We start from the raw sequence: 15,383 nt of genomic DNA on the forward strand, positions 1-15,383 counted from the left end.
CACTCAACAGAAACCCCCTGTCGCTTACACGCCCTCTGGTTTTTATTGCTCATTCAATGGGGTTCTTCTCTTTGCTGGCAAACAGTGAGATAAACACATTGTGACAACTGCATACATATACACACATGTATGCATTGTATATTTAAATATACAGAGATGCTGTACACTTCATTGATACTGTATCTTGCAATGCATGCCCCCCAACCTCTTTCACTAGTATACTTAAATATAGTAGCATACCGGACCTCACTGAGCAGAATACTTTACATATGTTGGGTACCAGCCTTATTAACACCCATGCTTTGGCTATTTTCCATGGATGCCTGACTTTAAACAGATCCAACCTGTTCTCAGCCTGTTTGCTAATTCTGTCTATCAGCTCCTGCCAGCAGTAATCTTAGGGCACTGATAAAGAGCAGGGGGTGGTGAAATCTGAGCAACTGCAGAGACTGGATCACAGCATCTTTACAGGTTATAATACATAAACAACCAAACAAATCATACATGAATTCATTAAAATGTACAGGGACCAACCACAACAAAATTAAATGATCTTAAAACATAAACACAATCAAATAATCCCACAAACAAATACATTGGTTGCATATGTCCAGAGCTCAACCACTAGAAAACGACATTCTCTTCAATTATTAACACTTCATTGCTGAGTGACGGCGCTGTGGATGTGCGCATCCTCTCTGGTCCCAGCGCTCCCAGCGCTCCCAGCGGCACCAGTGTGCGGGGGAAGATGCGGGGGGACTGCTGCACCGGAAGCAGGAAGTATGCATCCCCAGTATCCGTGCGTGGTGCGTGAACTGCTCCTACTGACTGGCTGTGTGGGGATCCTGATTTTACCTGATGTGCCCATCTCTTATCCCGTATACAAGCTGGGATACTTCACTATAGCCGGCCAGGCTCAGCGGCTGGTTTGTCCCCGGTGTGAAACAGCCTGCATGCATTTCGCCAGCACATGGACAGCCGGGTTTGCAGCCGAGGAGATGCGCTGCAGTAACTTGGTGCTTTGAGGGGTTTTTTAGGGGGAAAACACATCATCATTCGAGTAAGTTTCAGTGATGTATTTTGCTATGTGTTTGTTCATCTAAAAGGCAAAAACAAATAAAAGACGTGGAAATGGACTATACATGACACCGGGCTGACAAGGAAGAACAACAATGTGGGAGGAGTAGCCTGGCAATATAATTGTGCGCCGGGTTAACTTTATTTTAAGTGCGATGTAAGAGGTTTTTAAACCGCGTTAGTTAGGGAATTGGCTTTGACATTTTGCATGGTTAACGGAGATCTTATTTAATCCTTGAAGATGTAGGTTATAAAACATTTATTTTTAGTGCAAAACCACACAACTTTTATTATTATTATATATGTCTTGGCAGACGCCCTTGTACATGGCGACATACACTTTACAACAGCAATACAAAAATGCAAATTACAAGTCAAGTATAATATATAGTTTAAAATGTACAGAAGTGCATGGGTAAAATATACAGTCTATAAAATACAAATTATACATCCTAGTTCTAATAGGTACATTTCATACTTGTGGTTTTGTAACTTTAGAGAGAAAAGTGCTTCAAAGCAGACCTAGCAATATTTAAATATACATTTTACTGCCCCATAGGACAGTTGGTTGTCTTTTGCGTTATTTAAGCCCGTATTTACACGTTGAAGGATTTGTGATTTAAAACTGATTTATTAGACTTGGGGACTATTTTCACTGTTTCTTCAGTTGTGCACTGATTGGAAGCAGTGGTGAAAATCAAGTTTGTCTTTTGACTGTCATTAGGGATGGTATTGCCTTTCTGTTTGTTGAGAAAGAAAACTTGTGTGCCTTACACCAATATATTTAACATTTGAACTTTTATAATCTGTTTTTTTTAATTAAAAATATATGTATGCATTTAAATTACACTATATTCCATTAAATTCAGTGTATTTAAACATTTATCATCGACCCCTCATTTGAAACAGTGTTTTTAGATGGTTTATTAACTAAAAAACACAATTCACTGAAGTGAGGAAAAACAGTGTGTGTAAACTTCAGACTCCTACTCCGAAGAAATTAGAGGAGCCAAATGGGTAAAACTTTGAATTCAAGATAACAATTAGGCTTTTCGTTGCATTTATTTTCCTGTAAAGGCTGAATGTACACTCACCTAAAGGATTATTAGGAACACCTGTTCAATTTCTCATTAATGCAATTATCTAACCAACCAATCACATGGCAGTTGCTTCAATGCATTTAGGGGTGTGGTCCTGGTCAAGACAATCTCCTGAACTCCAAACTGAATGTCTGAATGGGAAAGAAAGGTGATTTAAGCAATTTTGAGCGTGGCATGGTTGTTGGTGCCAGACGGGCCGGTCTGAGTATTTCACAATCTGCTCAGTTACTGGGATTTTCACGCACAACCATTTCTAGGGTTTACAAAGAATGGTGTGAAAAGGGAAAAACATCCAGTATGCGGCAGTCCTGTGGGCGAAAATGCCTTGTTGATGCTAGAGGTCAGAGGAGAATGGGCCGACTGATTCAAGCTGATAGAAGAGCAACTTTGACTGAAATAACCACTCGTTACAACCGAGGTATGCAGCAAAGCATTTGTGAAGCCACAACACGTACAACCTTGAGGCGGATGGGCTACAACAGCAGAAGACCCCACCGGGTACCACTCATCTCCACTACAAATAGGAAAAAGAGGCTACAATTTGCACAAGCTCACCAAAATTGGACAGTTGAAGACTGGAAAAATGTTGCCTGGTCTGATGAGTCTCGATTTCTGTTGAGACATTCAGATGGTAGAGTCAGAATTTGGCGTAAACAGAATGAGAACATGGATCCATCATGCCTTGTTACCACTGTGCAGGCTGGTGGTGGTGGTGTAATGGTGTGGGGGATGTTTTCTTGGCACACTTTAGGCCCCTTAGTGCCAGTTGGGCATCGTTTAAATGCCACGGCCTACCTGAGCATTGTTTCTGACCATGTCCATCCCTTTATGACCACCATGTACCCATCCTCTGATGGCTACTTCCAGCAGGATAATGCACCATGTCACAAAGGTCGAATCATTTCAAATTGGTTTCTTGAACATGACAATGAGTTCACTGTACTAAACTGGCCCCCACAGTCACCAGATCTCAACCCAATAGAGCATCTTTGGGATGTGGTGGAACGGGAGCTTCGTGCCCTGGATGTGCATCCCACAAATCTCCATCAACTGCAAGATGCTATCCTATCAATATGGGCCAACATTTCTAAAGAATGCTTTCAGCACCTTGTTGAATCAATGCCATGTAGAATTAAGGCAGTTCTGAAGGCGAAAGCGGGTCAAACACAGTATTAGTATGGTGTTCCTAATAATCCTTTAGGTGAGTGTATGTACCTTTAGTGCAGCTTTTGTACTATTTTAGTATCTATTTTCAAATATTGTTTTAATATTTAATATTTCGATTTTATTTCTGCAAAGGATATTTAATTACTTCCCTCCCATGATTATTATTACAATTAGTTTGCTGTAGTAGTGAAACAGGCTGTTCATTCAGATGAGATTATGCATTTTGCCTTGCACATATTTTATTCTCTTGTAGAAAGCTTCAAACAAAACAAAAAAACACAATCATGCTCTTTTTTTTTTTTTGTGCCATTTAAAAATGTTTGGTTTTATTCCAGGTGTTTCACGATGACACTCAACTCGGATATGTTCTACTTCAAGTTCATAAACCATGGTGACTCTGTCCTGCAAAAAATGAACGTGCTGCGGGAGGAGAAGCGGTTCTGTGATGTCACCTTGCTGATCGGCAGTTACGAGTTCCACGGGCACAAGGTGGTGCTGGCCGCGTCCTCTCCGTTTCTCCGGGACCAGTTCCTGCTCAACGAGTCGAAGGAGCTGAACGTCTCGGTGCTCCAGAACGCCGAGATCGGCAGGCGGCTGATGCTGTCCTGCTACACTGGCGTCCTGGAGTTCCCAATGAAAGAGCTGGTCAACTACCTGACTGCTGCCAGCGCCCTGCAGATGAGTCACGTTGTGGAGAGATGTGCGCAGGCAGTCTCTCAGTACCTGGACCCCACACTTGCCAACTTGAAACGGGAGCAAAGCTTCGATGGTGCCTTATCTGAAGACGAGAGGGATCCCAGCTCTGTGTCCCTCAACGGGGAGGACATCCCGGAGCACGACGAGGGGGAGTTTGACTTGGACTCTGAGGACAGCGTTCAAATAGTCCAGACGGAGACGATCCCCAAAGCCCCGTTTAAGTGGAAGCAGGCACCGATCAAAGGGAAAATGTATTATTCTTGCTCTGAAACCCCCCAAACCCACATACAGGCTGATTTTGCAGACGGCTCCTTAGAGGACCAGGAGGAAGTCAGTGGGGACATTTACATGCTGGCCGCCCATGAGATTCAGCTCCAGGGCTTAGCCTCCGACGACCTCTCGCCCCAGAAAGGAGACTCTCCCAAGCGATCCGAGGGCAAGTCGGCCCTGATCAGCAAAATCGTGTCCGGGGGGGGCTTCACCGAGCAGGACGTGCTGCTGCAGAGACCGTACTACTGCCGCAAGTGCGACCGCATCTTCCAGCACCTGGAGAACTACATCAGCCACGTGAAGGAGCACAAGCTCTACCTGTGCCTGCTCTGCGGGAAGACTTTCTCGCAGAAAAGTAACCTGACCCGGCACATACGTGTGCACACAGGGTTCAAACCTTTTGAGTGCCCCCTCTGCAAGAAAGCTTTCAGCCAGAAAGCTACCCTGCAGGACCACATCAACCTCCACACGGGCAACAAACCCCATAAATGCAATTACTGCGCCGTGCATTTCGCCCACAAACCTGGCCTGAGACGCCACCTGAAAGACATTCACGGAAAGAGCAGTCTGGAGAATATGTCTGAAGAGGTGTGAGCTGTTCCTGTGATCGGCTGGGTGGAGGCTCAGTTACTCAGCGTATCCAGCTCCAGTTACTCTGTTTTTAAGATCATAACCATGGCTAGGTTTGTCAAGAACCTTTTACCAGCCATAGTGCACTGCGAAGGGGGCAGCGAGGCAGTGAAGCAGTGATAATGCTAGGGAAGATGAATAGAGAAGCCTTTTTAACATTAAGTGACAATTAGTGTTCTCCATACTTTATACATTTAAGCCCTGGATAATAATATTGAAATGAATATGTCAACAAGCCTTTTAACTGTTGCTGCTGAAGGCTTAACGTGTTACTGGTGTTACTACACCTACTGGTCTGCTAGTGAGACAAAGAGCCTATAGTCTTTGACAAAGGCCCTAATGTGTGGAAATGTTGTTTACCACTTCTGTGTTAGTGTACCTAATTGTTGAAAAATGTATAGCTAAATAGGATACTAAATACTGTCTGTTATTGTTGACCAGTGTGACTCTTTCTGACGTGCTTTTATCATCACTCTTCTAATTGTTACACTTTTTAAAACATCTTTGTCTGAAATGCAGTCTTTATAGGAAAGTACGTTTTTGTTTATTTTTTATGCCTTTAGATGACCAAACGTACAAATTGCCTGTTATTTTCATATATCTACCCATTTATTTAAAAAAGGCACTTAGTGGGGTTTTGTAAGGGCTAGACCTAAGTGTTAACTGTACTTGAAATAACAAAACACTGACGTTCTAGAAACATCTTTCCTGAAAATTTCTAAAACCGGTATGGTTAACAGAAAGAGTTAATTAATTGAACGCCTCTGACGGAGTAGTGTGGAAAATCATTTACGTGCTCTTACGTGCACAATGGTGGGAAATGAGCTGTATACAACGTGGGAAAGAAAATACGAATATTAATGTAATCAGCAATTGTATCAAATGGGCTTTCCATTTTTGTGTGACAGTAATTACATTGTCCTGTAATCTTCTTGGCAATCATTCTGGAGAAGTCTTAATAGGAGCAGAAACCGCAGGATTAGAACGGAAAACACGTATAATTGAATATGTAACATGGGAGAAATGTCATCAAGAATATGATGGTGTTTATAAACTCTTTCAATGTCTGTTTGGAGTCTTTGTCAGTGAAAATGTACAATGTTCCTCTTGTCAGTAGATATTAATGTATACATACATAAATGTATGATTAGTTACCTGCTCTTTTTAATTAAAAACAACTTAATTAGTTAAGAAAAATCATTATCTGTTCTATTACCAATGACTAAAGGTTACTTAAGGAGACTTTAGTAGTTAGCTTAGCCAATACATGTGTTGTAAAGCTATATAGTATGATGGTTTGATGATCAATCATAGCCTAGCTAACCTATTTATTAAAACACTAGAATGTGTAAAACCATTCAACCTTATTGTGATGTTTTTATTTTCTTGATGGCACACAATCAGCTGTACTGACTCTCTTGTACAAAATGTGGATGTTAAGAAGCTTGTATTTCTGTAGTCCAAAAGCCTTCAAACTGACTGTTTTTCATAATTCACATTAAAGAACATTTGATAGTTTTTTTTTTATTATTAATTGATTTGATAAATCAGTCTGTGTTCAGAAGTACATCTCTATTTTCTTATTTTAATTACATTTGGGTTCTCCAAATAAAAAAAAATCTTCTCGGATGATTCTGAGCATACAAGTTTAAAAAAAAAAAAGAAAGAAAACAAATTGTATGCAGATTAGCCACTACTGTTTTACCTGAGTAAAGGGTGCCACTGTCAAAACCTTAGAAACGGGACTCCTGAGTTTCTCAATTGGTAAAGTCTTCACAAACTGAACAGGTTGAACCATACCGTCCAGAGATCACTTGTCATTAGTCCACTTGTGAAGAAACGTGTCTGTAGTGCATGCTGGCTCATCTTGTTTCAAATTTTACTTGATGGTGTTGGTTTTAAAAGGATGTCTACTGTCTACACTATAAGCTCCATCAAAGCTGCTGTTGTGAATGCATCGGCTTTCTTTATTGAGATTTGATTTGATTTGTTACAGTTGACAAGATTAGAAAAGCACCATCCGCCACAACATCCCCACTGACGGCTACTTCACTGTATGTCTAAAGCTTGCTGTTCTTCATTATGCACGCCAGATGGCAGGCAATTTAGTTGAAGAGCTCAAAACGGGGGGCGTCCTGTGTGTTGTGTATCATGACGTAAATAATGCAGTTTATTGTCCCTTGGCTAAGAGGGTACGCATATGACATGGATTATGAATGGGTAACTTTAAATTAAAAGGGACTAAAGGGGTCTTGGATATGCCATGGTCAGTCTGCTCTGGAGGGAACTGTAAAGCATGGAGGATAGTGCACACAATGCTAGAGCCCGTATCACAATTCAAAGCGCACAGCTGCTGGTATGAATTGATCTTTGCAAAGGCAAGTGTTTTGTGAGGACCTCCAGCATCTCCTCCATGAGGTGATCCTCAGGTGCATGTCCAGCACAGTGTAGCTCCAGGGTCGGGATGTGGACAGCAAGCACTTTAAATTATTGAAAATGTAAGTATATTATTAGATTATATTTTGCCAGCTACAAGAAAACGCTGATTGATTGATTGATTGATTGATTGGATTGATATTTTGCGAAGTATCTTGAGAAGCACTTTGAACCGTGTGTTAAAAAGGACGCTTAAAATGAAAGTTTTCTAATCTATTCTAATCTTGCACTTTTATCATCCGAAATTAAAAAAAAAAAGATTATATTTTAAGCATGCTTGCACTAAGTTATCGTGGTCTGGCTGGTATAGACAGTAATTATTCACTTTGTATTAAGTTTAATTAAAATAAGAAGGGCGATTATGATGTATAAACTGCTTAATTGGTCTGGGAGACTATTTCCACTGTATGATCAGTATAATGATGATGACGATCATTTGTAACACAGTTTTAACATACACTTTTATTAATGCGGTATTGAAAATGTAAGTCATTGTAAGTGTTTCTCAGTTGTAAATTGGGAAGGGGGTGCATCATAAGTCTGCATCATAGGTCTAGTAACTAAACTACTTCAGCTGCGTCCACGTATCTGCACTATTATAGGGAATTGTCTGTATTATTACTACTGGCAAACTACCGCCACCAGCCCACCTCTCCCTGCAAAAAACACCAGCGACAGTCAACACAGCCCCACAGTGCTGACTGAAAGCAATGTTGGAAATGTGTCGCTGGCATTATTAGTTAATTTATGGACATTTTGCAAATCGTGTGCTTGGCTCCACAGATGCACTGTGGCACTGGCCCCACTTACCCTGTCCGACCCGGTCTCTGAATTTCTCCCCCTTGTCCGGGGAAATTGCGCTCTACCGCTTTAAATAGTCATGCAATACCTTCTCTAGATTAGTCTGGCTCCTCCTTTCTTCTGCTCTTCAGTGCATCTGCCATTTTTCAGGACCTAAAATCTGGAGCAAGAGGTAATGTCTTTGATTTGAGATTGCTTGTGTGCAACAGCATCTGCCATCATGGTGCAATTAGTGCAGCCCGTAGACAGGGCTGCACGTCGGTGTGGACGAGCGAGACTGCGGCTCCAGTGCGGCTGTTTGCAAACATGGACGCTAGACTTTGCTAGAGCCATCTCTAGATGCACAAGTCTGGGCTCACCGTACCTACAAGGATTTTAGACTACTTCATATTCACGATTTGTTCTCCATGATGAATTAATATCCCCAAATCCACCTTTCACTCGTGTAGTGCACAAAACTGCCCGAAGTAACTCAAAACTATTTAATTTGTAGGTTTTTTTTTTCTTTCTATGTCTTTTTTTGCAGCGCACACACACACATTGATCTGATGCTGTTAATGTAAGCCTTTCACACCAATGCAATTGCATACGTGGGGGGGGGGAGACGATGCGCGGTCAAACTAATGTATGCAGGTTATTTAATTGCTTAATGAGCTCTGTCTCCGCTGTCTAGAGCTACTTAGATCATGAAGTCATGTGACTTGCGTTTTGGCTGTTTGAACGTAAATTATGTTGTCCAGGCGCCTCCTTTTGTAGACGTTTTTCTATGTGTAATTGTTTGTATTATAACTGAGCTGATTTGAATGAATAATCTGTTCATATGTGTAGTAGATGGGTCTCCCTGCTCTAGTGCTGAATACATCGGTCAAAATCTGCTGTATTATACATTATTTTTCTCCCAGCCCAAATGGATATGATTCAGTTGTGCGAGGTTATGGGCATGCAAACCTGACCAGCTGAGAAAATTGCGTGCGATTGCTGTGTGACTAATTTAATGGACATGGTCACTGATTTACATGATTGCATGCCCATATTGTTTATTTTTAGGATTAAATCTGCTGAGTTACTTTCAATACCTTGATGTTTACCGGGATAATGTAAGACAATGGCCTTTGCAACTTGGCACAGTGATAAAAGCTTAATATGTGCCAAGGAGAAAGCTAAGACGCCTGTGAAATGCACTTCACAATTGGGAATCTTTACAATGGCTGCAGGATAACAGTGAAGAGAAAGTTAAACCATTCAACCAGCTGTTTTAAATATGTGACACTCCAGAGTTATTTGTAATAACCATGCAAATAATCTCTATACGTTATTAATTATATTGTTATTATTATTTTGTGTCCCACTTTAAGGTCGCAAGTGGAAACCTGCTATAAACTTTTTAGTTTTGTTTAGTTCTCAACACTTATTTATAATTCATTGTCTGTTAGGGGTGTGGTGATATTTTGAGATCTCCGTTTTGCATTGGTCTGTGAATGTGATTGCTGTCTTAAAATGACATTTATTCTTAAATCTACCCCCTGTATTATTAATATAACATCTGTATACATCTATATTTGCTTCATCTTCCAGGCCTGGTCCAATATGTCTCAGAATCCTGTGATCCTGCAGTTTAAATTTTCAAACTATGGGGACTCCATGTTGCAAAAAATGAACACGCTAAGAAAGCAAAGCAGATTCTGCGATGTGACGGTGTTCATCAATGATCTGGAGGTCCAGGGACACAAAGTGGTGTTTGCTGCCGGTTCCCCCTTTCTGAGGGATCAGTTCTTCCTGAATGATTCGAAGGAGGTGAAGATTTCCATGTTGCAGGACTCTGAAGTGGGGAAGCAGTTACTCCTGTCTTGTTACACCGGAGCTCTTGATTTCCCAGAGCTGGAGCTGGTCAACTACCTAACAGTGGCCAGCTTCCTTCAAATGGGTCACATTGTGGAACAGTGCACTCAAGCCTTATCAAAGTTCATTAAGCCTCGGGAATCGCAGAAGGACGAAAGTGATGCCAAGATGTCTTCTGGTGAGAAGAAGGCAGACCCTGTAGCAGTGGAAGTGGAGGAAGATGAGGAGGAGGAGGAGGAGGAGGAGGAAGAGGAGGAAGACGAAGACGAGGTCATCATGCAGCCCAATTCTCCGCCTCTCCAACAGGTAGAGGACAACACAGACGGAGAGGACAGCCCCATCACCATAGTGAAGGTCGAATCCATTACAGATGCTTCCAACAGCAAGCTGCAAAACCACTTTCCCAGCTCCGTCCCGGCGGCCTCCTTGCACAGCCCCGAGCCTCAGCACTCCCTGATCAACTCCACTGTGGACACCAGGATGGGGGAGCTGGGAGGGCAGCAGTCCCAGAGCTACAGCCTGGCCTCTGGTGCCTCCGCCGTTCTGTCTGGGAAAGCCACGTTCGGGGGCCACTTGAGATCCGCGGAGAAAGGCCTCCAGTGGTATCACCAGTGCCCCAAATGTGCGCGTGTCTTCCGCCAGCTGGAGAACTACGCCAACCACCTGAAAATGCATAAGCTGTTCATGTGCCTGCTGTGTGGCAAGACGTTCACCCAGAAGGGCAACCTCCACAGACACATGCGCGTGCACGCCGGCATCAAGCCATTCCAGTGCAAGATCTGCGGGAAGACGTTCACTCAGAAGTGCTCTCTGCTCGATCACCTCAACCTGCACAGCGGCGATAAGCCCCACAAATGCAACTACTGTGACATGGTGTTTGCCCACAAGCCCGTCTTAAGGAAGCATCTCAAACAGATCCACGGCAAGAACAGTTTTGACAACGCCAATGAGAGGAACTTCCAGGAGGTCTCGGTGGATTTCGACTACAGCAGGTTACCTGACAACACAGACAGCAACCCAGGCATACCAATGGAAGAGACCATGTAGTTTTTCCCTGTGGATTTTCAGACATTAAAGCTATGATCAATTACTTATGATATCAATGAGTAAACTCCAGTATTTATTTATTTTAACCTGCACTGAAATTGAAAAAAGGTAAAGTATTCAAAGGAATGGCATACAACAATGAAGATTTGGTTTTCTTAAGTTATGTTCATAATGCCAGATAAAAGATATACAGGAGAGAATATGCTTTAGAGTACTTTTTTCTATGGTAGTTGTAATTGAAAGACTTCATAATGCCCAATATTTCATGGCACATCTACAGACCAGATGGAGCACACAGTTAGGTGTATTATTTATGGGCTGCTAAAGGCACTAGATATCAATTAGCAAAAATTGAATATTTTCAAGTCCTCACTAAATTCACTTCTGCTCTCATGTCTTCATGATGTTGCAGATGTTAGGGAATTTCATTGGAGCTTGTTACAGAAATAACATTTTAAGCAAGGACATTGCATCTTTAAGCCTTTATCAGTACATCTTAAAAAGTTTAACATTTGGTCACTGAACTTAGTATACCTTAGTATACCTAAATTAGTATATTCATTCTACTTTTTATTTGGTAGGTTTTATACGTTACAAACTATGACAGAGAGGGGGAATAAAAATAATGCACAAACAGACTCATAGTATATATTTTCATTCTCTGAGGATTATAAAATTTAAAAACAGTACCAGGAACAGCAAGAATCTGTTATTGGCAGATAGTGCCAATCTCTTCAAATGGTTCACATTGGCTTCTAGTAGCTATGTTCTGAAGTAGTAATTCCTAACCCTTTCAAGCCTAAGTCACAAAATATTGTGTCAGTGAGAAACCTGTGTTTTTCCTGATGTACAGAATTGTGTAATTCTGCCAACTATGATTTATTAATTTATAATGTTTCTTGTGTGTGTCTTTAATTTATAAAACAATGTTAACAATGTAAAAACAATAAAATACAATCCAATATCACGAAATTGGACCAAGCTAGGCTTAATCAGGTCTCTCCTTCCTGAAATACAATGTTTTTTCACAGCAGAGATTGTAAATTGTATTTAGGGGTTCATTAAATATATTTTTTGTTTATTTCTTATTTTTAAGAAATAAGTAGAGAGGTTTCTCATGTGTGACAACGTGGCGTACCTGTTCATGCCTGAAGGCAGATTGGTTGGGAATCGCTTTACTAAATTTAATCCATTTATGGCCCAATTAAATACTATTTCATATAGGTAAGCTGTAAAAACATTATAAATAATTTAATGTAAGTGAAAAAACAACAACAATGTAATACAACAATAGAATACAGTTCCTATATATACATGGCTACTACTGGTATTCAAATCTTATAAATTCCTGCCACTGGTTTCTTTGTGTTTTTTGTTTCTTTTTACAGGTTTAGCACCCTCTATTTATAATCTGTGTGACAGTGTAAACTATGAATGATTTTCTGTGTTTTTTGGATATGGATTTTAGCTGTTAAAATAGCCACAAAGCTTGCATTTCCTTATTTTCCTAAGTAAGGGACTGTTAGAGACTGCCTGGTATAGGCCTTGCAAGCAGAAATACATTTCATGATGTGTGTGTGAAAAAACATTCCTGACCATGAAAATGTTTTGAAAATCAACCTTATTTAAAAACAATAAATTGCTATGATTTTTAATTCTGTGCAAGTGTGCATCTCATTGAGGCAGAACATGCAGCAGGCTTATACATACTCTGACGTGTGTGCAATTTAATTTGTGTCTGTCTGTGCACACACTTGAGCTAATTAAACCAAAAAAACTGTCCTGAATAGTAGAACCTGCTTCGACGCACTGTGCACTGCTGTTTTCTACAGATTGCCTTGAAGATCATCAATCCTGTGTCAGCAGTAGCTTGCTAGGTTGGGAAACATTGTGTGTTTTGCTTTTCCCTTCCATTCTATTATAGTATCCACTCTGACCATCTCATCTCCTGCTTGTAAAATTATATCTAATATATCTAACCTTTAATTAGTAGCTAATTCATTCTAGAACCCTGTCATGCTGTCTGCACTGGTCTCCTGCTTATTTGTGTGTGTGTGTGTGTGTGTGTGTGTGGCTGCCTGTAATAGAACAAATTAATTAACTGAACCTCAGAGAGCAGGGATTCTCCGTGTTCAAGAATCCACATCTACCCAGAATGCATCATTGTCCCAGCATCCTCCCAAAGGTTCAGCCCAAATAAATACTGTATATATACTTATTAATAAATGAGCAGCCAGGCCATCAGGGATGGAGCTGAGTGACTTAGACATGTTTTCAAAGGCATTGTCCAATAGGATTCCTCAATGCAGTCTTGGCTTGTTGTACATACTGCTCCAGAAATGTCACACGCACTTAGTCCATAAGAGTTCAAACTCATTGGCTCAGCTGGCATTTCTTTTCCCCCATTGCAACTTCTTTCCATCTTCAAGGTTTTAACTTATTTAGCAGCTAGTACATCCTGGGTATGACTCGGCAAGAAGGGGAACATTTTTTTTACTTTAATGAACTTTAATTACATTTTTGAACACATACAGAAGAGATTAAAGCGATGTCTGATGGATGCCAAGTACAACACAATGATATCTCTGTGGTCTCTGTTCAAAGGTGGTGAAAATACTACCTTGGTCTTACTATACATAAGCCTTTAATTATTCTGTAATTTAAATGCAATGGATTTTTACAGCTGTATTTTTTCGTCTGATTCCTTTTTGTGATCGACAAAAATCAGTTGAGTAAGTGGAAAAACTACTTTTAGGAATTAAACATCAACTGTTTCAAATGAGTGGTCAAGCATCTATCAAGCTTGGGTGGCCCCTTTAAGTGTTTGGAAGAAGAATCATATAAACTGTGGCTTAAGAGAGATTTAACTTGTCCACTTGTATAGGTGTAGTGTAAAGTAGTCATTTTATACATGAATGATATGACATGTATTAAAATTGCATGGCCTATTCTGCATACCCTGAGGAGATGCAAGTGAAATGGACTAGACACTATGCCTGGTGACATGGCTATCACTCTAGTAAGTGCTGTAAGTATATTATACTATACTGAACTATTCTGCATCACAAACCCTCCCCAATCCAGCTGTCAAGCTAGAGTGTGTAATCACTTAAGCTGAGTTAAACTACCCACTGTTTAGACAACTACTAATAGTTTCAATCAAAGTGAGTAATCAGTAATTACACTAATTCCCTCTCACCTCTTTCTTTCCCCCCCCCCCCAGATCTTAACCCTATGTTTGTCTGATCACCCTGAAGCCAGAGACTTATTTGTAGTAGAGTATAATTTTGTATGTGTCTTTTTATTATATTAAATGTCTGCAAAGAACAAGATCTTTTTTTTTTTCACTGTTTGTTTGTTTGTTTGTATGTTATCCCCTCAGACCTTTTAATTAAATGTGTTTATGGCAATGGCAAAGACTTGGAGTGTAGGAGAGAATGTATTAAAATATCGCATAGGTCAATATAAAAGATGAATGTCTGTTCATGGAGACATTTTCTGTAGCAGCCCAAACTAATAAAGTAATTAAAAACTTGTCCACAGACAGACATTTTTTATAAGTTTAAAAGTCAGATTTAAAACTGTATTTCCCGTTGCACCAATTGTTAAACATGACCATGATCACTTACCAAAAGTAAAAGCTTTTTTTGATGTGTAAATATATTACATGGTTTGTTTGACTTAATGTATGATACCTCTGCACGGGGACTTGGTGCTCTAAATGGGCTAATGATTAAAACAGTTTAGGAAAGAGAGAACATTAAATCTACTTAATTGGGTGCCGTTTGATAGCTGTTTGTTAAGAAGGTTGTGTGGGTGCTTTTCCAGGGCTCTTGAATGATACTACAGTACCTGGAAAATCCTGCTTTCAGTCTGTCTCTAGTTTTAGTCAGTCCCCTTAGTCAGTTATTTTTCATCCCAGTATCCCAGAGGCTTTCTGTCACTTTAAGGAAAAATAACTCATTTGTAAACATGTCATGTTTTTGTGCCTTTTTACATTTCCTCAACAGCTCACTCATAGTGCCAGTGCACTGCCTTTTCCACTGACAACATGAAAGCCATAATTTTGTTTGATCAATTGTTCAATTTACTTAAAATTAATAAACCAAAGTTAAATTAATTTCCATGAGCTGGCCTAAGAAAACCCTGCCATTTAAACAAGTAGCTTAAAAGCTGTCAAAAAGAAAAATGAAAAGGCTGCTCTTCTGAATAAAACAACATCCTCCTTAAAAACAGTGAGAGTGCACAGTGCTTTTGATTTGTATAGCGTCCAATTCTGGAAAATTGTAGACACAATGTGCAAACCTGTAGAATCTGTGG

The 15,383-nt window shown here is 40.4% G+C and overlaps 2 protein-coding genes across 2 annotated transcripts; both read left to right on the forward strand.

Moving 5' to 3' along the window:
• The first annotated feature begins 715 nt into the window (after window positions 1-715).
• On the forward strand, window positions 716-6,458 carry LOC136758579 (zinc finger and BTB domain-containing protein 26). Its single transcript, XM_066713083.1, has 2 exons — window positions 716-1,060; window positions 3,680-6,458. Exon 2 carries the CDS (start codon window positions 3,690-3,692, stop codon window positions 4,902-4,904), a length of 1,215 nt encoding a protein of 404 aa, XP_066569180.1. The 5' UTR covers window positions 716-1,060; window positions 3,680-3,689; the 3' UTR covers window positions 4,905-6,458.
• A 1,829-nt stretch (window positions 6,459-8,287) lies between these two features.
• LOC136758580 (zinc finger and BTB domain-containing protein 26) lies at window positions 8,288-12,718 on the forward strand. Its single transcript, XM_066713084.1, has 2 exons — window positions 8,288-8,349; window positions 9,753-12,718. Exon 2 carries the CDS (start codon window positions 9,765-9,767, stop codon window positions 11,061-11,063), a length of 1,299 nt encoding a protein of 432 aa, XP_066569181.1. The 5' UTR covers window positions 8,288-8,349; window positions 9,753-9,764; the 3' UTR covers window positions 11,064-12,718.
• Window positions 12,719-15,383: the final 2,665 nt, after the last annotated feature.

This window comes from Amia ocellicauda, chromosome 9, assembly GCF_036373705.1.
Source record: "Amia ocellicauda isolate fAmiCal2 chromosome 9, fAmiCal2.hap1, whole genome shotgun sequence".
Taxonomy (NCBI): domain Eukaryota; kingdom Metazoa; phylum Chordata; class Actinopteri; order Amiiformes; family Amiidae; genus Amia; species Amia ocellicauda.

Coding starts and splice junctions, on each gene's coding strand:
- LOC136758580 (XM_066713084.1), top strand. CDS start 9,765: ATGTCTCAGAATCCTGTGATCCTGCAGTTTAAATTTTCAAACTATGGG.
- LOC136758579 (XM_066713083.1), top strand. CDS start 3,690: ATGACACTCAACTCGGATATGTTCTACTTCAAGTTCATAAACCATGGT.